The sequence below is a fragment of the Mya arenaria genome, chromosome 8 (genome assembly GCF_026914265.1).
Source record: "Mya arenaria isolate MELC-2E11 chromosome 8, ASM2691426v1".
Taxonomy (NCBI): domain Eukaryota; kingdom Metazoa; phylum Mollusca; class Bivalvia; order Myida; family Myidae; genus Mya; species Mya arenaria.
This window is the reverse complement of record NC_069129.1, coordinates 24,471,090-24,498,149: the sequence shown is the minus strand read 5'-3', so window position 1 is coordinate 24,498,149 and position 27,060 is coordinate 24,471,090. Positions and strand designations below refer to the sequence as shown.

The window sequence follows — 27,060 nt, the reverse complement described above, 5'->3', positions numbered from 1 at the left end:
CGAACCCACAACCTTTTGTTTGAGGGGCGGACACCTGTCCAAATAGGCCTCTCACACCCTTAATTATTTTATTCTACAAAATATATTAACGTTTTTTTTTTTAATCGCGGCACTAAAAATCTTTATTGAAACACAGTTGGGTTTTGTTTTTGTTTGTTGCGGAAAACAACAGATTGTGCCCCCGAAGACAACACAGGAAGCCCGTGCAGACATGGTGCGTCTCGGTGTACGGCGGTACGAGGAGGCCCCCGCCGATTGGCAGCAAGCCTTCCTGTGGGATCGTATTCAGAGCAGGTGCCCGGAGGATTTCCGGTTGCGGAGCGCTGAAAAGGAAAGGCTTTTAAATAGGAGGTTTGCTCATATGTACTTCACAAATAAATATGACTGAAAAAGAATTGTCAAGTCAGTGAAAAACTAAGGCTAAAATATATATCATCCCCATGTAGAGTCAATGCCTATTAATTATCCAACCGAAAGTGCCGGACATGGCCGAGAAGCTAACATTTGTGCAAAGGTTTTTTTTTCTATTCAATCATTAGAAAAACGAAAATGGATTTGTATGTTCTTTTTTCGTTTTTTACTTTCAATTTTAAAAACGAAAAGACGGGTTTAAACGCACTATTTACTGGCCATTCGGAACTCCTCGGCCATTTTTATCGAAAACAACCTCAAATGTATTTGGACGGTTTACATACTCAGATTAAGTCCGCTGCAAGTAGATCGCGTAGTAATTTAATTTTGCAGTTAAAGTAAATGATTTAACTCTTTGTAATCTTAATTATGTTTGCAATACTACACTTCACTGGTAATTGTTGTAAACTTAGATCAACAAATATAAGCTTAACTACTACATTTAATTAATGATACAATTAAAAAATTTACGAACTACTTATACTGATGTACCGGCATACATCCGAGGATGTTTTCGATAACAATGGCCGAGGAGTTCCGAATGTATTATTTACATGACTATATATGGCTTATAAATCACGTGGCTGAGAATGGAAATGGGCATTCAATATTAAAACAAATGTCTATTATGTGCATCCCGACCCCAAACATCTTTGATTATGCTTGTGAATATACAGGTATCGATATTTTACCTTGAATTGTTTTTTTTAGGCAAATCAAGAAACCATTGGACAGCGACGATAAAATTCGGACTTTGATCAAAGCCGACAAAATCGCTTGTGTCTTGTAAGTGTACCACTGTTCATATTGTGTGTCCATGTGTTTGTAAGGACGTGTGCTGGTTTCCGTTTGAGACCGGCAATGTTTTAATAAAAGGCAAACAATAGTTCAGACACCCATTGTTAATATGAGCTATCGAAATATGCTACCATGTTTGAAACAATAACTCGCTTTATCTGACATGGCAAGCAAACATTTCTAAGAAACAATTATCAAGTGTTTACCCTTTACCTTATTAACCCTTGTGGCGGGTTTACGCATTTCCACCCAACATGTGGCGGATTCACGCATTTTCGCCCTTTTGCCACAAACATGCGAAAACATGAATTGGCAAAAATCAGCCACTATAAATATATATCTTAACCTCATAATGTATTTACTAATAATCCAGTGTGTAAACCGCACATCATTCATATAAATATCACAACCGTTTTTAAGTAATTGATCATAATCATGTTAAATAATCGATACAATGCATTACCCCACCAGCGAGAAGAAATGTCCCGGGTATGCAGGTTACACTCCACTATGTTTACCTGAAACTAATCTGGAGAGCAAGCTTGGAACGTCGGAGGGAATGACCAGCCTCATGAAAGCGTCTTACAGGTCAGTAAATAATTCGTATTTTAAAAGCTGCAGTCTCACAGATTTTTTTATTATGTTTTGTCTTGGAATGAACAGATCTTTGCGTAAATATCTGAAAACCTTTGTTATAAGACTGGTGAAAAAAATATCAGATCGCAGTTTTTAATATTTACGTTCGAAAATTGTTTTATGGCTCAAAGCGTATTTAACGCTTTAAGAATATTGAGTTTTTCGGCATAAAACATCAATTTTCAAACGCAACTATGAAAAACTGCATTCTGATCCTTCGGCAGCAGTCGTTCATTAATAATTCTCAGACATTGACGCAAAAATTGGATCATTTTAAGACAAAAAAAAAATAACAAAAAGTTTTCAAAACGGTCGATCTGTTAGAGTGCAGCTCTTTGTTTAAACTTTCATGGTTAGTCATTTGGAATAGATATTAATTTTGCCTGTCTTATGTTGGTGTTCCAAAGAAAAGGATACTATTGATTTACAATTGTGTGATAGGATAAAAAAAATCATAGAGCGCATGTAGCAAAATGAACAACTATGGAAGCGCTAAGTTGACTTTCAAATGTTCACAATGTTGTCAATATTGATTCGTTTAACATAAATTTCGAAACACTTTGAAACAACGCAACGGTATGGTTGCATTTTAATGAGGACAGCATCTTTTTAATAATTATTTCTTAAAGGCGAAAAATCCATACCATTGAAACTATAATTGGTTCTTGTAAAGGTTTATGTACAACCGCACCTTTTATCGATACTCTACGGACACTAATGTTGTCTGTTTTTCTTGAATTTCCCAAACACGGACATCAAATATTTTGATATATGCATATGACTGTTTTATACTTCTATCTATTGTTTCATTTGTGAATCTGTTATATGAAGTCAACTTTCGTGGGAGAGTTTTAACACAACTCTTGCTAGCTGCTTAACGTATTTTATTCAACTAATCTTGGCAATCGGAACACCTCGGCCAGTATCAAACAGGAATCAGCTCGAAGCTTGCCGGAGATGGCCGAGTTGTTCCGATTGTAATCTTGGGCCTCAACAAATGGCGGGAATATATGAGCATGCGCATTCAATATACACAATATAAACATATGTAGTAAATGGTCTGTGTTTAATAACGCATAATTACATGTATATCTTTCCATTTCAGAAAAATTCCGGAGAAAGTTCTGACCAAGCTGGAGTATGCAAGAAAGGGCACTTTCTCACAAGCTCTAACCCTTACTTCCCCCTTCAACCCGTTCAACAAAGTAGGCCAGGAAATACTTGTTATGGACAAAGAGAGTCAGTTCCGCAATATGAGAGAATATATGGGAAAAGCGAACATTCAGTAGATTTAAGAGATTATATGGGAATTATGATTAGTTTGTAGATGTAAGAGATTATATGGGAATTACGAATAATCAGTAGATTTGAGAGACTATATGGGAATTTCTAACATTCGGTTTATTTGTTCTTGAATGTATTAATCAATGTATTTAAATATTATTAAACATTACTTAATTCAATCATAATAAATGGCTAAATTTGGAAACGTTTTCATCGAATCAGGGAGATAAGTATTATAACTCCATGATGAAACTCAAATAAATCGAATATATAATAAATAAATAAATAAATAAATGAACGAGTCGCTGTTTTCATATTGTAAATTGCATGCATGATGGGGGCAAACACATGTATCACATTTATCCCTTATTCTATTTAGGGAATAATGCATTTGATCAATTATTTTCACAGACAAATTAAAAGATTCATGTTTGCTCCTTACAGTAATATCACCAAAATACTTTGATTTTTTTTCCATTATTGTTTACATTAACCATGAAGTAGTTTGTGTTTAAACGCTTAGTCGTGCAACGAAATGAAATATACGTAAAAAAGCCGTCACGTAAATTACTTGTATGATTTTGGAGTAGGATTTGTTATAAGTCCAAGGTTAGCTACAATAGTGAGCGATCAGGGATACTGTTTTATTGATTTGACATTTATTATGTATCCCTGTCACGAGTCTGCCATTGTCCAAAAATCGTCAAAAGACTCGTTGACGGCCATTTACAGTAGGTGGACTAAGTTCCAGGTATGATCAAAATTATTTGACTGCGTTCAAGAGTTTGAACTTTAATTACTTTTATTTAGTTTGATGTCTATTTACTTATAAGTTATTTTAAGTATTATACAGAAAAATATGACAATAAGATAAAATTCAATAGAATGCGGAAGAAGAGCTATATAGCAAGGGACATTACTGAGTAGGGATTTGGGAAATTATGCCAAAACTCTTGACTGCCTGTAATCGATTTAATCGGGCGTGGCTAATGAAGTCCAGCAAAAAATAATACCGGAACAGTATTTTGTCATATTTACCATTCACAAGACTTTAAATTTATATCAAACTCCCAAAATTATGAATAAATATGTGTACAAAAATATTTTAATCTAAAACCGAAAGCCTTATCCGTGTATGTCATGCTCTATAGTAGCATTATTAAAGTGAATACATTTTCCGGACAGTGAATTCGGATAAACATTGATTTTGACTGAACGAAACTAAATCAACTAATTCTAGATATCATCATGATGAAACCATCTTTCACAACTGTTTTAGCAGGGCTTTTTATTTCATACATGGCCTATTCAATGTATACCATTGCTCTGATATTTTTTCCTACACATTGTAAAGAAACAGGAAAGAAAGTCATGTGTCTTCAACCTTACACGCTAAAGAAGTCCGATTTTGAGGTAAGTAAAATAAAACCACTTTTAAAATACTTACAGCCCAAGAGCTTAGAGCCTGTGTGAAGTCCACAAATTTGCTTGGCAATCTTACAACTTCTGGCATTATGTCGCTATTTGGGTGGTGGTGGTATATATATATATAGGCCCATATATATATATATATTATATATATATATATATATATATATATATATATATATATATATATTATATATCAAATAATGGTATTGTTGTTGCCTATGGGCTAGATGAACTTCTCTGAAATTGTTGTTTTTATCTTGTCATTATGATTTCTATGTTCTTAAATTCTTGTTACTAGTTCTAGTTTTAATGCTTTTCCTTTTTTTTGTCTGTTTGTAATTTGTTTCACACTGGATACCACTTTTTTTTTGTCTGTTTGTAATTTCTTTCACACTGGATATCACACTATTTTCGCAAAAGTGAGGGGTCTTGTGCCATTTACAAAAAGGTTAAAAAAACAACTCACTGGTTTGTATTTTTATTTAACGAGCCATTGGCCTATCCATTGGCATCATTCTTTGGGTCATAGTTTAATATATAGGCTTAGATAAAATGTAATGCTGGTTAGAGCTTTAAAGTGCACAAGTGTTTAGCACTGACACTCACAATCTCCATTTAACATCCTTCCCAGAAGACAGTTAGTATTTTCAGTTTTGAGGTGGGCAATCTATCATACGACCCCTAGGTCAAAAGACAAGTGCCTTTTTACTGGACATGAGTGGCAAATCCATGGTCTAGTAGTAACACAGTTGACTGTCAATCCAGGGGTCTCAGGTTCGATCCCCTGCCGCACCACTAAAAATATACTTATTGTCTTCTAGGAGGGATGTCAAATGGGGGTCTTTTGTGACATGGCTATACACTTGTGGATGTTAAAGAACCAGGGATACATTCTCTCTATGCACTATGCTCCAAAAACCTAAAATGACTAACAATCTTATCAGAGCTCTTGCCAAATGGGCAAGGCCGGAGTGCGAGTATTAAAAAGCTTAACACCACTTACAACTGTTGGAGATCCACTACAGAAAAGCCATACTTTTTGGCATTGTGATTAGATATTAAAAAGAATTCATGTACATATTGTTGCTTAAGCATAATACATGTATGTGATGACGAATCAACAAAGCCACATACGTAACCAACTTATGTTCCACAAAATTTGCAAACTCAATCTGGACGGTCGGTGTTAAATTTGGATAACATCAGGCCTTCCAGCGTTCCTACTTTTTCCTACTTTTTTCTAAAAAACTCCTACTACTTCTACTAGTGATGTTCCGATGATCGATTATAATCGAAAATCGATTGGTTGGGCCTGAAATCGGCGACAATCGATTGCATTTGGTTATAATCGATCATCGAAAAAAAATTGAAAAAAATATAAGTAGGTGTTCAGATGTTATCTTTAACAAAATGGCTGATGAAAGCCACAATGAGCAAAAATGAACTATTTTTTATATAACACTTAATAACTTTAATCATAAACATAACGTATATGCATATAATGATTAAGAGTTTAATAATGTGCATGAATAAAACTTCACTTTAGGTTGTATCTAGTATTTTAAAAAAACGATTGTACTATCGATAATCGGTTACTTGAGTGGAACCGATTATCGATAGTAAAATTGGAACTGATTCCCAACACTAATTCCTACTTTTTTGAAAATAAAGTCTGCAAAAATATTAAAGTTTGATCTTTGTGCTAGTTGTATTTGCAGAAAATGAACAAAAGGTGTCAAACTGGCTGGTTTCTGTTGTTGAAAGGTGTGGCAACATGTTCCACTTTGACGTGCATCATCTTTTCACCCACACAGTTCAGCAACAGAAACCGACCAAGCATCATTCACTTATATTTTCATTGTGGCATATATAATGGTATGATTTTGCCTTAAAAACATCTTCTCTAGGTAAGTTAATAGCTATATAATAATTACATATTTAACCAAAACTATTCCTACTTTTCCTTCTTTTTGTAAAAAATATTCCTACTATTTCCTTCTTTTCTGTCAGAAAACCTACTTTTTTCCTACTTTTTTGTTAGTGGCTGCTGGAAGGTCTGTAACATGCAAAATATTTTTGAAGCCTTTTCTTTAAATTGCAGATGTCACTTTACACATCAACAAAAGCTGCACCTCTGAATGACTTGCAACTTATTTGGAAATACTCAAATTTCTCCCTCCTTGTGACGGAAGAGAAGTATGTTTTACACTGTTTCTTCACAGAAGTTTTATTTAAATAAATGTCAATTCATTTTTGATGTCATACCCATGTGTAATAATAAATGACCACTATACATTAACCTTTGAAAAGTTTTTAACTCAGGCCTAAAAAAAAAATTGTTTGGTTAGGGTTACATCCTTAAAAAAAATAGGTAGGGTAGGTAGGCTTTTTATTTTTTTTTTATTTTTTTTTTTTATTAGGTTTTATATAAGAAAATAATTTTCATCACTGGAGAATGGTGTTAAAGCTATCTTCTGTATAAGCATTTAAGGTTTAAACTTAATATTAAAAAGCAATTTAAAAAAAAACGAGATTTTTTTTTTTTTTTTTTTTTTTTTTCATTTTTTTTTTCAAATTGACTATAAAAACGGTAGGGTCGGCGCCTATTCCGTAGGTAGGGTCGGGTAACCCGAACCAAATGTATTTTTTTTTTAGGCCTCATCTGATTTTTGAAGAAAAAAGTCCAACAAACGTTGATGTATGTTACACACTTATTTTGTAATAAGAATATTTCTATCACTGGATAAACAAGCATTGAATTTCGTGACACATGTATTTTGTTATATAAAAACATTTCTATCTCTGTGATAGTAATTGCATTAGAATATTCATAAGTTATTTATTAAGTTTTGAAGGAAAGCTATGTCAGTTCATTAATTTTTTCTCTGTTGTGAAGAAAACTTAACATGAATCTTACCTTCATTTTTTGTACAGACTATTTATTCCTTTTTTCTGCCACATAGAGAACTCAATGTCACCATTCCAAGACAGACTCGTCGCAATGGAACTATGTTCCTCCACGCCTTTCTGTACCCAAAGAAACACGACCCATTCAGCAGCAAGTATGTGTCCTACATCCAGGTGCCAATTACAACCTACATGATTCCACAGTCATCTGTTTTTAACCTGCTACGAGATGATGCCAAAGACATCGTAAGAATGTGTTGTAATTAAAGACACTTAAAGAAAAACAATATAGTTTTTTACAGTTGATAAATGCAGAAACGAAACGTTTTGATATTAATGCATTATTATGTGCATACATCGTTTTGATATTAATGCATTATTATGTGCATACATCGTTTGAGAGTTTGGTCGGATAAGTGGGTTTTTTCCAAGTACTCCGGTTTCCCCTACAATATAAAGACATTCTCGTGCAACATCATGCCAAGGGGAGTGACTAAGCATAAGTTTATAAGTTAACTTTCTTCACAGTTGTTGTAAAATATTTTTTTGTATTGGAAGATTATAGTCCACAAACCTGAACATATGAAAATGTGTAAAACTAGTGTTGCTGGAATTTCAAAAAAAAAATATTGACTCTTTGGTGTGCTTTTATTAATTCCAGAAAATGCCATCACTGACAAAAAACCAGGGCTCCCCCGTGACTCATTGGAGGTCAAAGGTCACAGTTAGTGTGATGGAGGATCAGATAGCATTTGACCGGATGGCCGTGCCCACTGAAGTAATGAAATACCTCAGGTGAGAAAAAAATTGAGGATTAGTTTTTTTAACCCTAATAATTATTTGAAAGAAAATGTCCAGATATTGCCATGGCAGTGGATTTCAAAGCTGCACTCTCACAGATTTACTGTTGTGACTACTTTTTTATTTTTTGTCTTGAAATGAGCCAATTTTTGCGTAAATATCTGAAAGCTAGTGATATAAGACTGCTGACAAGAGACCTGATCGCAGATTTTCCTATTTCTGTTCGAAAATTAATTGTTTTATGGCTAAAAGCGTTACCAACAGTTTACAAAAAATGCATAAAACATAATTTTGAACATGAATATGAAAAGCTACGATCTGATTTTTTGTCAGCAATCACTGGTTTCCATGCATTTTGCATTAATTGGCTCGTTCCAAGACAATTAAATAAAAAAGTTGTCAAAACATTCAACTGTGAGAGTGCAGCTTTAAAAGGTTATGATCAGCGTTATCAAGGATGAGATAACGTTGACGGCATGCGAAAGTCACGTGATTAGTACAGATTCATATACCAGCACAATTTTAAAATTTACTTGGATTTGTGTGGTAGACAAACAAGTGTATTTCACATTGGAAAAATGCGTAAAAACTGTGAAAGATACATTCGTTGTTAGCCATGTGATACATCGGTAAAATTCAATGCGTTGTACACGATGATATCAATTAAATGTAAGTTTTTGACAATTGTCTTTTTTTCATGCAATGGTATCATCTGGTGTCTAGACCCTGTTATACTAGTACACAGGGAAAATGAAACTGAAACAAATTATTCAAAGTTCATGAATATGATCTGTAATATGCAGGCAATAATTAAAACCATATTCTGCATATGGTCTATTGAAAAATTTGGTTTAGTTTTTTAAAGAAACATTGAGCTCAAACTATCATAGAAGTGTGCACAATTGGCAAAAGGACTTCAGTTTTCTCTACCAAAGTCAAATATGTTGGTCATTTTACCTTGGCGATTGTTTTGTTCTTTTCAGATTGACTCCAAACGGCGAATATCTTCCTATTGTCTTCATAGATGAGCTTGGATTTAGAACCAAGGACCTGGTGGTTTGTCACTATATATATCTTTTTAAGGCCTAAAAAATAATGTTTGTTTCTGGTTTTATTTCCCCCCCCCCCCTCAAAAAAAAATAAATAGGGTAGGTAGGTTGAAAATATTTTTTTGGTTATTTAATTATATATACTTATTTGTTTAGCTCAATTGTGACAAAAGCTGATAGCTTTAAAATCACTCTTGAGTCCATTTCTTGGGTAGAAACCAGTATTGAGGTCATGAGAAGCTACCCCTGGTTGGGGTCGAACCAATAACCTCTTGGGTTAGAGTTGCCCCCGACACCTATGCCACTAGACCACTCTTACTCTCTATCAATTGTTAAAATACACATGTGGCAATATTCCTATAGTCATTTATATTAAACTTCAACTTTCTTTTAAATCTCCTCTTGTTTTTCAGCTGGTAAACAAAACTGTTGACAGCCTGTCACTGACGGTGACTTATACCTTTCTTTTAAATCTCCTCTTGTTTTTCAGCTGGTAAACAAAACTGTTGACAGCCTGTCACTGACGGTGACTTACACCTTTCTTTTAAATCTCCTCTTGTTTTTCAGCTGGTAAACAAAACTGTTGACATCCTGTCACTGACGGTGACTTATACTCCAATCTCCGTCGGCAAGCTGCGAATGTGGACCAACATGTTGGAATCTATCAAAACACTTCATAGTTTAGGTAAGGCTAGTTGATTATACATTATTTAAGCTTATTGTGATACACGCTGATAGTCCTAAAAATCAGACTTAAGGCTTATTGTATCATACAAAATCAGAGGCCTTATTCATTAAAGGACCTTAAAGATGCACTCTTATTCCCAAATAAGATTTACCAAAATTAATGATATTGTTTTAACATTCCAAAAAGGTTGAATACATGTCGAAAGCAATGGTTCTTGTTACGGATACCAAGTTTAATTTCAAAGAAACCAGCATATAACATGGTATTTCTACCTTATAAGACTATAGTAAACCACAGTAAATCTTTTAGCATTCACCAATCATTTAATATTTTTGCGCTTTCTGCTATAAAATACACGGTTACAATCTTGTTATCGGTAATTAATATTTTCCATAAATCCATTATTTAGTAAGTAGTTAAAGGTTTATTATTCAAAATGTATGTTTGTTTCACATGTTTATGTATTGATATTGAATAAGAGTGTCACTTTAAGATGCTTTATGAGTAATGTCCTTGGTGTCTATTTTGGGAAAGGCTTCTGGGTAAATGATTTGTGCTATAGATAATAGTCCATTTTCTGAGAGGAAACTGGTAATGGTGTCCATTTTGAGAGGAAGCTTATGGCTTAGAAAATTATGCTTTGTATGAAACTTGGTACACATGTTGCCACAGACACTATGCACATGTATATCAAGATCCATAACTCTGGTTTGTTTGCCCCGCATCACTCTTGTGCTTAAAATTGTCATTTAGTGAAATAATTATTATGCACATATTATATTTTTTTTACTTTGGCTTTTGCACTTGTTTACATTATCTGATGTACATGTTATCTCTTATTATAGCTGATGATAAAAGACATGTTTTTAAAGCTGCACTCTCACAGATTGAACGTTTTGACAACTTTTTTATTGTTTGTCTTGGAACGAGCCAATTTTTGTGAAAATCCATGGAAACCAGTTATATAAGACTGCTGACAAAAAAGTAGATTGCAGGTTTTTATCTTTCAGTTAAAAAAAAGATGTTTTATGCACTTTTTTTAAATCGTTAGTAACGGTTTAAGCCATAAAACATTAATTTTCAAACGGAAATATTAATTTATCTTAAATATAACTTAGATAATTATATAATTATGCCCCCCTTCGAAGAAGAGTGGTATGTTGCTTTGCACAGGCATGTCGGTCGGTCGGTCGGTCCGTCGGTAGACCAAAGCTTGTCCGAGTGATAACTCAACAATTTCTGGACGTATGGTCATCAAACTTCACATGAAGGTTGGGCCTGATCAGTAGATGACCCCTATTGATTTTGGGGGTCATAGGGTCAAAGGTCAAGGTCACAGTGACCTTTAATGGTAAAATAATTTTAAAGCTTGTCCGAGTGATAACTCAACAATGCCTGCACCCATGGCCCTCAAACTTGACATGGAGGTTGGGCCTGACCAGTAGATGACCCCTATTGTTTTGGGGGGTCATCAGGCCAAAGGTCAAGGTCACAGTGACCTTGAATGGTAAAAGGTCGTCCGAGTGATAACTTAACAATGCCTGGACCCATGGCCCTCAAACTTGACTTGGAGGTTGGGCCTGACCAGTAGCTGACCCCTATTGTTTTTGGGGCTCATCGGGTCAAAGGTCAAGTTCACAGTGACCTTGGATGGTAAAAGGTTGTCCGAGTGATAACTCAACAATGCCTGCACCCATGGCCCTCATAATTGAATTGGAGGTTGGGCCTGACCAGTAGATGACCCCTATTGTTTTTGGGGGTCATCGGGCCAAAGGTCAAGGTCACAGTCACCTTGAATGGTAAAAGGTTGTCCGAGCGATAATTCGACAATGCCTGCACCCATGGCCCTCATAATTGAATTGGAGGTTGGGCCAGACCAGTAGAAGACCCCTATTGTTTTTGGGGGTCATCGAGCCAAATGTCAAGGTCACAGTCACCTTGAATGGTTAAAGGTTTTCCTTGTGATAACTCAACAATGCCTGCACCCATGGCCCTCAAACTGGACTTGGAATTGGGCCTGACCAGTACATGACCCCTTCTGTTTTTGGGGGTCATCTGGCCAAAGGTCAAGGTCACAGTCACCTTGAATGGTAAAAGGTTGTCCGAGTGATAACTCGACAATGCCTGCACCCATGGCCCTCAAACTTGACTTGGAGAATTGGCCTGACCAGGAGATGACCCCTATGGTTTTTGTGGGTCATCTGGCCAAAAGTCAAGGTCACAGTGACCTGGAATGGTAAAATGTTATCCGAGTGATAACTCAACAATGCCTGCACCCATGGCCCTCAAACTTGACTTGGAGGTTGGGCCTGGCCAGAAGATGGTCCCTATTGATTTTAGGGGTCATTGGGCCAAAGATCAAGGTCACAGTGACCTTGAATGATAAAAAGGTTGTCCTAGTGATAACTCAACAATGCCTGCACCCATGGCCCTCAAACTTGACATGAAGGTTGGGCCTGCCCAGTAGATGACCCCTATCATCTTTGGGGGTCATCAGGCCAAGGTCAATGTCACAGTAACCTTTAACGCAAAAAAGTTAACAAATCTTCTCCCACTGATATCTCAACAATGCCTGAACCTATGATCATTAAACTTGACATGGATGTTAAGCCTGATCAGTAGATTATTGATTTTAGGATTCAGAGCCAAAGGTCAAGGTCACAGTGATCTTGAATGGTAAAAGGTTGTCCGAGTGATAACTCAACAATGCCTGAACCCATGGCCTTCAAACTTGACTTGGAGTTGCATCTGACTTGTAGATGACCCCTTATGATTTAAGGGGTCATTGGGTCAAAGGTCAAGGTCACAGTGACCTTGAACGAAAAAAACTTGTCTGTGTGATAACTTGACAATGCCTGCACCCATGGCCCTCGAACTTGACATTTATGTTACTGGTGACCTGCTGATGACTCTGGATTTTGAGTTCATAGAGTCAAGGTCATGGTCATAACACACTCTATCCTCACACTTTAATGGTCATAATCTTAAAACTGCCTTAACGGCAACAAATCAGCTGTCATTTCGGTCCATGCATATTTCATTCAATTGTCCATACAATCCTGACAACATGGCGCTCAGGGGGGGCATAATGTTTGACAAACATCTCTTGTTTTACAGGTTTTACTGAGAAGGACACAGACGAGATTAAGGGGATTTTTTCAGACACAAATTTCTATTTTCTTATGATGACCTTTGCAGTAGCAGCCTTACATGTAAGTCTTAAACTTCGTAATGCACTTGTAACATATAACTTTAGTTACATGAGTTATCACTCTTTGATTATTGAAATCATCTAAAATCAGTCTTGTCCGATTAATAACTTTAGAAACCTTTGTCCAATCATTAAAAATTTGGTCAGAATGTGTATGGAAATAATTTCTTGGACAAGTACCTTAACCGGCCATATTGCTTGAGTCACTCTAGAGAAGTTGTCCTTTAGTTATATAAATTACCTAAAATTGGTCTTGTCCGATCAATTACTTGATAAGCAGTTTTCCAATCATCACCAAATTTGGTCAGAATGAGTATGGGCAGAATATCTTGGTCAGGTGCGATTATCAGCCATGTCACCTCAGTCAATCCAGAGTTATGACCCTTGAATTTGCAAAAACTGTCTTTACAGTGTTCACTCTCTAAATTTGACTTAACATGCAAACACTTTTCATCAAACTTGGTGTAAGGACGAGCGTATTTTGTGACATTTGGCACTCTTGTTAATATATTACTATCCATATGATGTACTGTAAAAATGGCATTTAAGTAATGATACAGACTGTTTTCAGTTTATTTGAGGTATTAAACTGTCACCAAATTTTAAATTGTAACTCTCTTCCATTTTCAGCTACTATTTGATTTCCTTGCCTTCAAAAATGACATAAGTTACTGGCGTAACAGAGATACAATGGTGGGGCTGTCTACAAGAGCTGTCGTATGGCGGTGTGTGTCACAGAGCATTATCTTCCTCTACCTACTTGATGAGGAAACCAGTCTATTAGTACTCATACCTGCTGGAATTAGCACCATTATAGAGGTAAGGGAACCAGTCTATTAGTAATTATACCTGCTGGAATCAGCACAATTATAGAGGTAAGGGAACCAGTCTACTTGGACTGCCATTTTACCAATACAATACAGTTGGTTTCTATTTTTGAACATTTTTGGATAACTTTGTCTGCGGCGACCATGTCAATGTCACATTTTCGTTTATGGTAAATTAGTTTGAAACAGTTTGTAGAGTCTTCAAACTTGGTAAGCACATTGGTCATGGTCAATAGAAAACATCTATTAAATTTTGGGGTCACAAATCAAGGTCATGACGACCTTTACTTGAAAAATGATGGCACTCCCAACAAGCAACACATCTGATTTGTGGAGATCATGTTGATATTAATCAAAATATTGTATATGTATTTTTTTGTATATGTTTCAGGCATGGAAGGTAACGAAAGCCTTTAAAGTATCAATCGCTTGGAACGGATATATTCCCAAGATAAGTGTAAGTACCACTTGTTAAAACTGTGGCAAATTGAGTGTAAAAATCTACTCAGGAAGGTTTTTGGAGTATCTTTTAAGCTTGTCTGGTTCTTCAAACAAAATAGGTTAGTTATTGTTCAGGGTTCTTGATAACTTTTAGTTGAATGGCTCAAAAAGCAATGTAACAGACTAGCTCCTACTTATCCTTCATTATATTCTCTGATTTTTCCAAATTTGAATCGGCCCTAATGTGACTGTCATTTCAACCATCCATTTGGTTTGCAGCCATTTCATATTGAGATCACTGATTTTTTTCACCATTGTAAGGGGGCACAGGAGTGCAAAGCTACAAACTGGGCTATAATTAGAAGTTACCGGTAATTTAGGAAACTCCCCTGAAACAAGGTACACATGTTGCAAGAGACAATGGCAGTGTTGCAAGGCCTATAACTCTGGATGAGGTAAATGTTGAGTTATGCCCCTTTTTGACTGAAAAATACACACCAATTACAAATGAGAGGTATTGGCATCTGCTTTTAATAGGTCTTATGTGTATGTTTTATTGATTCTTTCGCAAACGACTATCAAATGTGTGATAGAGGTTTGGTGGTAAACTAGGGTCTTTATTCACAAATCGTGAATTGAGATTGAAAATCTTCGATATTTTTCAGGGTTTTAGTGACCATAAATGTTCTAGGCAATTCTGGAATTAGGCTACCCAGTATCTCTTCAAAAAATTCTTAAAAAGTGCTTTATTATTATATAAGATAATTTTGAAGATCTTGACACTTGATTGAAAGATTATGTTAAATGTCAAAAGGGATTTCCTCAGCTTTTCACTTATTAAAGTTTGACCTGTTGTAAATTTTGACAACTTTGAATTAGCTATTTGAGCGATCAATATAAGGGGAAATAACTGCTTTTGGAGAATGTCAGCAAATTTTGTTGATGTTCAATATAGATACTTTTAAGGAATGAGATAGATGTAATTGACATGTTAGAATATCACTAAGGATTACTTAAGGTATTCAACCCATCATAAGTACAAAAAAATGCTGCTGGTAACCTTATTTTTTAAAATTCAAAAGTTTAAGTTAATTTTAAGGCTTGTTGCTGTTGGATTTTTTTGAACTTTAAAGGTATTATAATATTATAGAAACAAATACCCGGGCAAATAGAATGGCTATATAATCATAGTAAAAAATTGTTTTATGACCTGTCTTTGATATGTCATAAAAAATTTTTTATAATGATAGCGTCATTATGGTGTTATTCAAAAATGTAATCAACGCAAAAATAAATCAATATAAATTAAACATTGGAATGATCTTGAAGTTAATATCTTAAATGCACTAACACATTGCATCCTAAAGATGGAAAGCTTGTAACCTTAACAAGGTACACTTTTGTCAATGTGAAAAGAAAAAAGGCAAATAATTGGCACTTCTTTATTTGAGCATGTATTACATCATATAGATAAAATTTCATCAGTGGAATTTGTCAGATTTTATTTTTTCAAATCTCTTTTTGCAAAAAAAAATCATGAGGAAAGCAGTAAAATAGCTGGGAAATAGCTGATTGGTTAGTTAGGCAAGATTTCTTTTAAGGTTATTGAGGTAGACTTAAAGTTAGAAATTTTGAAAGGAAAAATCTATTAGTTTCTTTTAAAGGGACTGTTTACAGTTTTTTTGTGTGATGAAATAAAGTTTTGCAAATCATTAGGAGTATTAAAACTAAGATAATGACAGAGCCCTTAAACAGAAGTTGATATGTTCTCAAAATATTGTCTTTAAAGTCCTTGATTTTGAATAGTAACGATTTTCAATGAAAGGCTTAATGGTTTAGTTATCCTAGTGTATGGTTTTGTTGTCAGTTGTTCATTGTGGGCATGGGTTCCTCCCCTCTAAACCATAACATTTTGTTTTACTTCAAGTGTTGTTTTTTTGCTATTTCGGTACCAATAGTAAAATAGTTTTAATATACATGTAAGTGTTCTCAGATGCATTACCGGGGGGGGGGGGGGATGGCGCCATAATTTAAGTCAGTGCCTTTAAGTTAAATTGGTATGAAAAAAATAAAAAAATAAAAGAAGAGATGTTTTGTAAATACAACCCCTGTTACAGTAGCCAAGACGGCGAGGGTTCCACTTTTTACCTTTCTTGCACATCAGAGACATTCAATTTCATAAGTGTGAATTCAACAGAGCTCAGATTCACTGATTATTGAGAACACATCTCCTTGTAAAAATGCTGTTGAGAAATTGTTCAATGGCAAGCAGTGGTTTTTTCCACCTGTATGCGAATCGGGCCAAAGCCCTAGGATTTTTGAAAATAGTTTTAAAATGCCTAAAATTGTAATTTAACCATGGCATACAAAGCAGTATCAATTTTATCAATTTTAGCTTCCTTTAAGGTCCTGCTTTTTTCTTTCTCAGATTTTTTAAAGAATACTGCTTAGGATGCATTTAAAAAAAGTTAATTGAAATTTTTGTTTATTTTCGGATTAAAAATTGTGGGTCCATTTTTTGTGAAAAAGTGTTTTTAACTGTAAAGAAAGGTTAACATCTGAACCTAATTTTAATGAATACAGCCAATGATTATGAAAAATATTAATCAGGTAATATTTGCTTTTTTCCTTAAACATGTTTATCATTTATACCTTTCACGTTTCAGCTTGGCACTAGTTCTGCCAAGGAGTTAGAAACAGCTGAGTTTGATTCGCAGGTAAGTTCAAACTGAAAAAGAACTATTTATTATTATTAAAAGGATTAGTTTAGACTTATTTATTTTACAACAATTGTGAAACATGTTATTACACATTATATAAATCACTCTCATTGGCGCTGTGTTACGCAAGAGTGTGGTCTTGTGTTGTGGGCGAAAACGGAGTACCCACTTATTAAAAGGATTAAAAAAACATTTCGGCAGCATTGACATGTGATCTTGAATGCCCTGGTCATTTGCTATGAAGCGCACTGCTTTTTTTTTTTTTTTAAGAAAATCGCTTGTTTCTGCATGTTCAGGAAATCAGCTTTAGTGTAAACAATATATATTTTACAACGATGGTGAAGGAAGTCACTCTCGTTGGCACGATGTTGCGCAAGGTTGTGGTCTTGTGTTGTGGGGGAAACCAGAGTGCCCGGAGAAAACCCACTTGTCTGGCTTGGTGACCACTTACCAAACTCACATGCGCCCAGGCCGGGAATCGAACCCGGGTCGCCTAGGTGAGAAGCATTTGTTGAATGCATACTGTGAAATCATTAATGTTCGTGGGGCATTAATGTTCGTGGTTTTCGTGGGTTGGGTGATCCACGAATTCAAGATCCCACGAAATATAAACCCTTTATTCACTTTTTCAATTGCCTTGTTACGTACATACTCTAGTATATTCTTAACAGAGGTCGCAGTATACAGTGTTAAAACCTGTCTCACTGTATAACTTACGATCATTATTCTGTTAATATATTATAACTGCCTTTAACAAATAATGAACCAAATCAATTAAATGTGTTTTATGCAGCAAATGACAGTTATAAGCACGTGGTTAAACGTGTGCTGTTAATGAAAATCTCCAAGTTTACAAGATGTCCGTGATGAGTGTCCATACTCGATTTTTTTATTTAATGAAATGATTAATCGATTACTAGTACATTGAAGGTTACTAAGCACCGAACGTGACAATATACGCACCTTTTCGGTGTTTTCACAGTTTGCAAAATTCTTAATTGGCATTCAATGGCTTCCCCTATCTGTATTTATGATCAGGGTACATCTTCTTTTATTACCTTTATTCCCAATTAAATCGATAAGTGACATGGGTATATGCACTAATTGGCATGTCGTACCACATTAGCGAGTGTCCTAAACCGAGTGACGTAGAAGATGGAAATCACGAGCCAGCGCGTGGATATTATGCAGACGATCTAGGACGATCGCATCTTCGATTTTTTTTTCAATAATGAAAATCCACGAATTCAAGTACCCACGAAATTGTTTCTTTTCGGCAAACCACGAAATTTCATGCCCACGAACATTAATGATTTCACAGTATATAACTAGCTCTGTATTAATATTAATAAAGCAAGCAGCTTTGCTGTTGAGATTTCGGACCTAAATATCACAGGACATTCTTTTCTTATAACGGCTGGACTGAGTGAAAAGTGGAGTAAACGGAGATCTTGGCCACATTTTAAAAACAGTTTCAGACATTCACATGCGACTTAGTACTGGTACACATGTTATTGTTGACTGTACTCTCATGTGTAGTAAGACCCATACCTCTTGGTTCAAGAACTGTTGAGTTATGCCTCTAAATTGATTGAGAAGAACAGATGAGCATTTTCAGCTGCTTGCTATGCTCTTGTTGAAATATTGGTTGAAAGATTGCCTTTCATATAAAAATATCTCTCTTGCTAGGAATTAAAATAAATATAAACATGTTTAGAAAAGCAACTGTTTGGGTTTTTTTACCCAGCAGGATTGACCACTACTAACGTGCTCATGTAACTTTGTTTGCCTTTATTGACGCAGATGCTTTGTGGGTTGTTTAATAATGTGAGGTAGGGGGGCTTTATCAACATTATCACATTTAGCAGTGTGAGACCAAGTTCTCTGAAGGATGAGTTTTTCTAGCCATTGTTAGTGTATGTTGTTTTTGTCTGTAGACGTCTGTGTGGTCAAAATGTATGTCGTTGGAAGGATGGGAGTGAGTTATTTTAGCGTCTGTAGGATGAGCTTTTCCAGCTTTTGTTAGCTTATTTTGTTTTTGTCTGTAGATGGCTGTCTGGTCAAAAAGTGTGTCTTAAAGTATGGAAGTTAGTTATGTCTATGTCCATGTTAAACTATGTCTATGAAGTATCCGAGTGAGATTTTTAAGTGTCTGAAGGATGAGCTTTTCCAGCTCTTGTTAGCTTATGTTGTTTTTGTCTGGTCAAAAAGTGTGTCTATAAAGTATGGGAGTTAGTTAGGCCTAAAAAAAAAATACATTTGGTTCGGGTTACCCGACCCTACCTACGGAATAGGCGCCGACCCTAACGTTTTTATAGTCAGTTTGAAAAAAAAATGAAAAACTAAAAAAAAAAAAAAAAAAAAAAAATAATTTCTTTTTGCTTTTCAATATGTAGTTTAAAACCTTAATTGCTTATATAGAAGATAACTTTAACACCATTCTCCAATGATGAAAATGACATAATATAAAGCCTAATAAAAAAATAAAAATAAAAAAAGCCTACCTACCCTACCTATTTTTGAAAAGGATGTAACCCTAACCAAACAATTTTTTTTTTTAGGCCTCATGTCTATGTCTATGTTAAACTATGTCTATGAAGTATCGGATTGAGTTATTTAAGTGTCTGAAGGATGAGCTTTTCCAGCTCTTGTTAGCTTATGTTGTTTGTGTCTGTAGACGTCTGTGTGGTCAAAAAGTATGTTGTTGAAGGATGGGATAGAGTTAATTTAGCGTCTGTAGATCATTATTTTTCAGCCACTGTTAGCTTATGTTGCTTTTGTCTGTAGATGGCTGTGTGGTCAACATGTACCATGTCGATAAAGTATGGGAGTGAGTTACTTTACTGTATGTAGGATGAGCTTTATCAGCCACTGTTAGCTTATGTTGCTTTTGTCTGTAGATGGCTGTGTGTTCAACATGTATGTTGATAAAGTATGGGAGTGAGTTACTTAACTGTATGTAGGAGGAGCTTTATCAACCACTGTTAGCTTATGTTGCTTTTGTCTGTAGATGGCTGTGTGTTCAACATGTATGTTGATAAAGTATGGGAGCGAGTTACTTAACTGTATGTAGGATGAGCTTTATCAACCACTGTTAGCTTATGTTGCTTTTGTCTGTAGATGGCTGTGTGTTCAACATGTATGTTGATAAAGTATGGGAGTGAGTTACTTAACTGTATGTAGGAGGAGCTTTATCAACCACTGTTAGCTTATGTTGCTTTTGTCTGTAGATGGCTGTGTGTTCAACATGTATGTTGATAAAGTATGGGAGTGAGTTACTTTACTGTATGTAGGAGGAGCTTTATCAACCACTGTTAGCTTATGTTGCTTTTGTCTGTAGATGGCTGTGTGTTCAACATGTATGTTGATAAAGTATGGGAGTGAGTTACTTTACTGTATGTAGGATGAGCTTTATCAGCCACTGTTAGCTTATGTTGCTTTTGTCTGTAGATGGCTGTGTGTTCAACATGTATGTTGATAAAGTATGGGATTGAGTTACTTAACTGTATGTAGGATGAGCTTTATCAGCCACTGTTAGCTTATGTTGCTTTTGTCTGTAGATGGCTGTGTGTTCAACATGTATGTTGATAAAGTATGGGAGTGAGTTACTTTACTGTATGTAGGATGAGCTTTATCAGCCACTGTTAGCTTATGTTGCTTTTGTCTGTAGATGGCTGTGTGTTCAACATGTATGTTGATAAAGTATGGGAGTGAGTTACTTTACTGTATGTAGGATGAGCTTTATCAGCCACTGTTAGCTTATGTTGCTTTTGTCTGTAGATGGCTGTGTGTTCAACATGTATGTTGATAAAGTATGGGAGTGAGTTACTTAACTGTATGTAGGATGAGCTTTATCAGCCACTGTTAGCTTATGTTGCTTTTGTCTGTAGATGGCTGTGTGTTCAACATGTATGTTGATAAAGTATGGGAGTGAGTTACTTAACTGTATGTAGGATGAGCTTTATCAGACATTGTTAGCTTATGTTGCTTTTGTCTGTAGATGGCTGTGTGTTCAACATGTATGTTGATAAAGTATGGGAGCGAGTTACTAAACTGTATGTAGGATGAGCTTTATCAGACATTGTGAGCTTATGTTGCTTTTGTCTGTAGATGGCTGTGTGGTCAACATGTACCATGTCGATAAAGTATGGGAGCGAGTTACTTAACTGTATGTAGGATGAGCTTTATCAGCCACTGTTAGCTTATGTTGCTTTTGTCTGTAGATGGCTGTGTGTTCAACATGTATGTTGATAAAGTATGGGAGCAAGTTACTTATCTGTATGTAGGATGAGCTTTATCAGCCACGGTTAGCTTATGTTGCTTTTGTCTGTAGATGGCTGTGTGTTCAACATGTATGTTGATAAAGTATGGGAGTGAGTTACTTTACTGTATGTAGGATGAGCTTTATCAGACAGTGTTAGCTTATGGGTGTTTTTGTCTGTCTATGCCTGAGATGTCAAAAAGTATGTCTATAAGGATGGGAGTGAGTTATTTTAGCGTCTGTAGGATGAGCTTTTCCAAGTCTTGTTTGCTTATTTTTTTCAGTCTGTGTGGTCAAAATGTATGTCTATAAGGATGGGAGGGAGTTATTTAAGCGTCTGTAGGATGAGCTTTTCCAACTCTTGTTGGCTTATTTTTTTTCAGTCTGTAGATGTCTGTGTGGTCAAAAAGTATGTCCATAAAGTGTGGGAGTGAGTTACTTAAAAATCTGTTGGATGACTAATGCAGTGTTAGCGTATTGACAGGTGAAATGACTCTTTGAGGCTAAAATTGCGCTCTGAATTTAGACATGCAATGAATTAGACTCATTCCTATCTGAAAAGTGGAAGGTCAGATTGAGAAGTCACTCTAAGCCAGTATTCAATATAATTCATTATCCTTAGACATGACTCAGTGATTCTATTCCATCAATTGGCAAACTGTTATCCTTAGACATGACTCAGTGATTCTATTTCATCATTTGGCAAACTGAAATCAATGTTTTGTATTACCAGACCATGAAACAAATTCAAGATGTAAGTTGAAATTGGTATTGTCATATTCTTTGTGTCATGATGGGCAGCAATAAGTTGTCATGACTGTTGCAAGATCGCTCCATGAAAGAATAATAGCTAGATGTTGAACATTTTTTAAACTCAAAATCTATGAAATTTACTCACATAAAAGTTGTTTTATTTACAGGCGATGAAATATCTATCATACGTGCTATACCCACTGTGTATTGGCGGGGCCGGATACTCGCTGATGTATGTGCAACACAAGAGCTGGTTCTCTTGGGTTATCCAGAGCCTTGTCAATGGTAAGGAATTCTTAGGGGCTCAATTTAGGATAAAGGGGCACATTTTAGGTTAAAGAGGGCATACTATAGGTTAAAGGGGCACAATATATGTTACAGAGGGCATACTATTGGTTAAAGAGGGCATACTATAGGTTGAAAGGGCACAATATATGTTAAAGAGGGCATACTATAGGTTAAAGGGGCACAATATATGTTACAGAGGGCATACTATAGGTTAAAGGGGCACAATATATGTTACAGAGGGCATACTATTGGTTAAAGAGGGCATACTATAGGTTAAAGGGGCACAATATATGTTACAGAGGGCACAATATAGGTTAAAGGGGCACAATATATGTTACAGAGGGCACAATATAGGTTAAAGGGGCACAATATATGTTTCAGAGGGCACAATATAGGTTAAAGGGGCACAGCATAGTTAAGGGGGCACAATATAGTTAATGGGGCACTGTTTTCGCATGAACCTTTATTGTGCCCATTTAACCTTTATTGTGCCCCTGTAAAGGTATACAATATACATATAAGCTTTATTGTTTATTGAGTCCTTTGTGATAATGTTAAATTAAGATGCCTGCTTGTTGACTACATGTTATTTTGGTATCATCTGAATTTACATTGCTTGCTGAGGCCTAAAAAAAAATTTGTTTGGTTAGGATAACATCCTTTTCAAAAATAGGTAGGGTAGGTAGGCTTTTTTTTTATTATTATTATTTTTTATTAGGCTTTATATAAGAATGTCATTTTCATCATTGGAGAATGGTGTTAAAGTTATCTTCTATATAAGCAATTAAGGTTTTAAACTACATATTGAAAAGCAAAAAAGAAAAGAAAAAAAAATATTTTTTTTTTTTTTTTTTAGTTTTTCATTTTTTTTTTCAAACTGACTATAAAAACGTTAGGGTCGGCGCCTATTCCGTAGGTAGGGTCGGGTAACCCGAACCAAATGTATTTTTTTTAGGCCTGAGAACCAATATATTGAAATAGATGAAGTTTGTATTTTCGTTCTTACTTGAACTGAAATTATCTGACTGAAAATAATATATTTTGCCATCTTACATGGTCAAAAAAGCTTTTATGTGGATTTGTTTTCTGTATAATATTTACATATTATTTCTCCATATTGGGTAAACATGGCCATAATTTGTCGAACAATCTTAAAAAAACACCTGAATCTGCTAGTGTTGTCATAGCCATGTCTGTTATTTTAACATGTTATTGTATTTGAATCAATTATCAAACACTTGTTATTTGAAATATTTTGAAATCATACATCATCGAAAGCACAAGCTATGTATCATTTCATTCATAAGGGTAGCTACTGATTTTTACCATATTGCAATAAGCAGCATGCTTTTGTTAAAATATCTTTGTGTAATATCCACATGCCACATGCACTTATTGCATGGAAGCTTCCGACACACAATATAAAATGAAGAATACACTGTCCAAAATTGTACAATCATTGTTTATGTATTTTCACAAGTTGTTATTGTATTTCAGGTGTTTATGCTCTTGGGTTTCTGTTCATGCTGCCGCAGCTGTTCGTTAATTACAAGGTGAGTCTCATACACTTCCTACTTAGTACTTGGACAAATCAAATCAAACAAACAACATTGGTCATGTTGCTATCCTACAAAGTCATTGACCACTCCAAGGGTTGAAAGAGTTGGAAGGATTGGAAGTTTAGTTCTGGCAATTCAGACAAACAAGATAGGGATTACCCGGATAGTAATGATATCTATCTCAAAGTAAACATGACATTGCATCTTTCATCAAACCAGGATTTTAGAAAATTTAGAACAAAATCCCCAAACCAAACAAACAAAAGCTGATATGCCGTTGTCTTTGGATGTTAAACATTAATGTTATTGCGTGTCATTAGGAAATTTTCTAGTCATTTTGGAAACAAAAATAGAATTTATGGGGTTACATGACAAAATTGGGGTTATAATGGTTATAAAGAATTTTACCTTTCTGAATGGGTCAGAATATCAAACCCATGGGATGTCTAGAAAAATGGCCTTTTTATATGTATATAGTCTTCATAATTGAAAAATGGGAAATATTTGACCTTGACTTCTAATCACTGCGCATCATTACGGTGATGACAGTGAAAAGCTTTGCAATCACTTTTTGGTTAAATGTATAAAATTAGCCCTTTTAACATCAACTTTTACTTAAATGTAAAGATTAAGGTATGCAAGAAAGGGTATTGTTCATGCGTATGCTAGGCATATTGAAAACTCTTACCCTTGGCACACAACTTTCCTTCCACACCAGTCCTTGTGTCGGACTTTTGGATCAGCCCCGAAAGCACCAAACTATTTGAAAGGGCCTCTTGCTTTTTTGTACTTATAGTCAAAACCTTTAATTCCTACTTTTTTGGAAAAATAGCTAATTAATAGGTTAGTCATATTTTTATGCTTTTTAAGAGTGGCATACAGTAATCAGATGGCCCGCTTGTTCGTCCCCACAGTTTCCAATCAGTATCATGGTAACCCTTAGGCTCAGGGACCTCAAACTTTGTAGGCATGGTGTTCATGACCATTAGATGAACCATATCGAGGTCAATATTTCAAACATAATGTTACATGCATGTTCAATAATGGCCAACAATCTCATTTTAAAAAAGCACGTCAGACACCAATTGACATCTACTCCATCTTGCAGTGACTTATCATCTTCCTGTACATATTTTGCTCTTTAAAAATGTAAGCAATCAATATTTCCAAACTGCATAGAAAGGTTAGAAAGGTCATCATGAAGATGTGTTAGTTACTGAAGGCTATTGGTCAATATAGACCCAAATACCATTGGCTTTGAAGGGGACTGTCAGAAAATAAAATAGACATCAAAATTGAAAACTGTAAGAAAATATTCAAAATTGATGTATCATTGCTTATTTCCATTCTTTTCTCATGAAATGATTTAAACCATTTTTATTTCAGTTGAAATCTGTGGCCCATTTACCATGGAGAGCTTTTATGTACAAGGTACATATATTTATTATATTGTAATCTATATTCTCTATATATTAATTATAAAGCATATACAGTGTGTATTTGTTACATAATGTTTCAAGATTTTTTTTGCACTTGTTAGAGGATGCTTATCATAAATGAACATCATGATTGTAAGAGTATGTACTCCATTGATTTTCAAAATTGCTAAAAAAATATACAACTTACCATATTCCTGTTTTGAATAGGCTTCTTTAAGGCACCTTATTGAATTGTATGATAACAATGAACAAATATAACTGACCCTATGATTTCTATTTTATAATAGGCGTTCAACACATTCATCGATGACATATTTGCATTTATCATCACCATGCCGACTGCTCACAGACTGGCCTGCTTCAGGGATGATCTGGTTTTCATGGTCTACCTCTATCAAAGATGGTAAATATATTATTTCACGCTTTTTTTAGAGAAAAATATGCCCATAAAAGTACCATGATAAACTCAAGATGGGCAATTCAGTGCCACAGTTAGTTCTAAATAACAGGGTAGACCCTGCTGCCCTTTTCTGGCACCCTTCTGCTTTTTTACTATGCCCCTGTGCCCTTTTATTTGAAGGACTCGCCTTTGAGGATTATGAACATTATTTGATATTTATAGGACATATTGTCAAGTCGATTTTCAGAAATAAGTATAAAAATAATAAATACACATAATTTTGACAGTTAAGTAAAGATAACAGCCAAGGTATTCATAATAAACTATTAGTTTTAGTTTAAACTTATTTAATTTTACAACAATTGTGAAACAAGCTATTGCAACTTATATTATTCACTCACGTTCGCACGATGTTGCGTGAGTGTGTGGTCTTACGTTGTGGGGAAAACATAGTACCCGGAGGAAACCCACTTGTTCGACTTGGTGACCACAAACCAAACTCACATGGTCCCATGCCGGGAATGGAACCCGGGTCGCCTAAGTGAGAAGCGGGTGCACTAACCACTACGCTAACCGGACCAAACAATTAGTGTTAAAAGAAGTTACAACACATGTATACACAATATGAATTGAATGTTAAACTTTGCAAGGACAGGCATTATACGTTCATTGTTAATGTCACAGCAGTGTGATTATCATAGCAGTAATGAGAAAGGCAGTCAGATTTTTTACATATGTCTTTATCTGTAAAAAATAACTATAATGTACATACTTGCGTACACTACATTTTTACACAATGTCTGTATTGTTGGACTACAATGTAAATTGTCTTATTTTGTTCAACATTGATGGAGTGTGATCAACATCATTGCTCAATATTGTGGGAAATTGATATTCTTTGTTTGAAATTACGCTTAGAATATCAAGCCTCCAACAGAAATGACACAACGCCATTAGTCCAGGACTGGTCACTGCTGTGCCAGTGACCCCATATTTTTCCGTACTAGGTTACCAAATTCATATCGTACTAAAGTGGCGTCTACTTTCTTATCTGATGAATATTCAGCTGAATAAATGAAACATTTAAACATGTAAACAGGTTCTCAACGTGATATATACGCAGGAAACCATGTGCCTTCCTTTGTCCAGCATATCA

General features: G+C 35.2%; 2 protein-coding genes across 3 annotated transcripts in view; both read left to right on the top strand.

Annotated features, from left to right (window-relative positions):
- The window catches only part of LOC128244079 (uncharacterized), an 8,558-nt gene extending 5,424 nt beyond the window's left edge, over positions 1–3,134 (top strand). The window contains exons 5-7 of the mRNA XM_052962096.1: positions 173–351; positions 1,681–1,797; positions 2,951–3,134. Coding sequence (XP_052818056.1) covers positions 173–351; positions 1,681–1,797; positions 2,951–3,134 — 480 coding nt within the window. The remainder of the gene's footprint in view (positions 1–172; positions 352–1,680; positions 1,798–2,950) is intronic.
- A 990-nt stretch (positions 3,135–4,124) lies between these two features.
- LOC128242975 (lipid scramblase CLPTM1L-like) overlaps positions 4,125–27,060 on the top strand; it is a 33,016-nt gene continuing 10,080 nt past the window's right edge. For both annotated transcript variants that reach the window (XR_008262742.1, XM_052960434.1), the window contains exons 1-14: positions 4,125–4,542; positions 6,662–6,756; positions 7,524–7,713; positions 8,129–8,262; positions 9,252–9,324; positions 9,885–10,002; positions 13,123–13,217; positions 13,847–14,035; positions 14,435–14,500; positions 17,151–17,201; positions 22,386–22,503; positions 24,004–24,059; positions 25,452–25,496; positions 25,792–25,907. Coding sequence is in view for 1 of the 2 variants with exons in the window: in XM_052960434.1 (XP_052816394.1) it covers positions 4,378–4,542; positions 6,662–6,756; positions 7,524–7,713; positions 8,129–8,262; positions 9,252–9,324; positions 9,885–10,002; positions 13,123–13,217; positions 13,847–14,035; positions 14,435–14,500; positions 17,151–17,201; positions 22,386–22,503; positions 24,004–24,059; positions 25,452–25,496; positions 25,792–25,907 (1,511 nt within the window). In the remaining variant the exon portion in view is untranslated. The remainder of the gene's footprint in view (positions 4,543–6,661; positions 6,757–7,523; positions 7,714–8,128; positions 8,263–9,251; positions 9,325–9,884; positions 10,003–13,122; positions 13,218–13,846; positions 14,036–14,434; positions 14,501–17,150; positions 17,202–22,385; positions 22,504–24,003; positions 24,060–25,451; positions 25,497–25,791; positions 25,908–27,060) is intronic.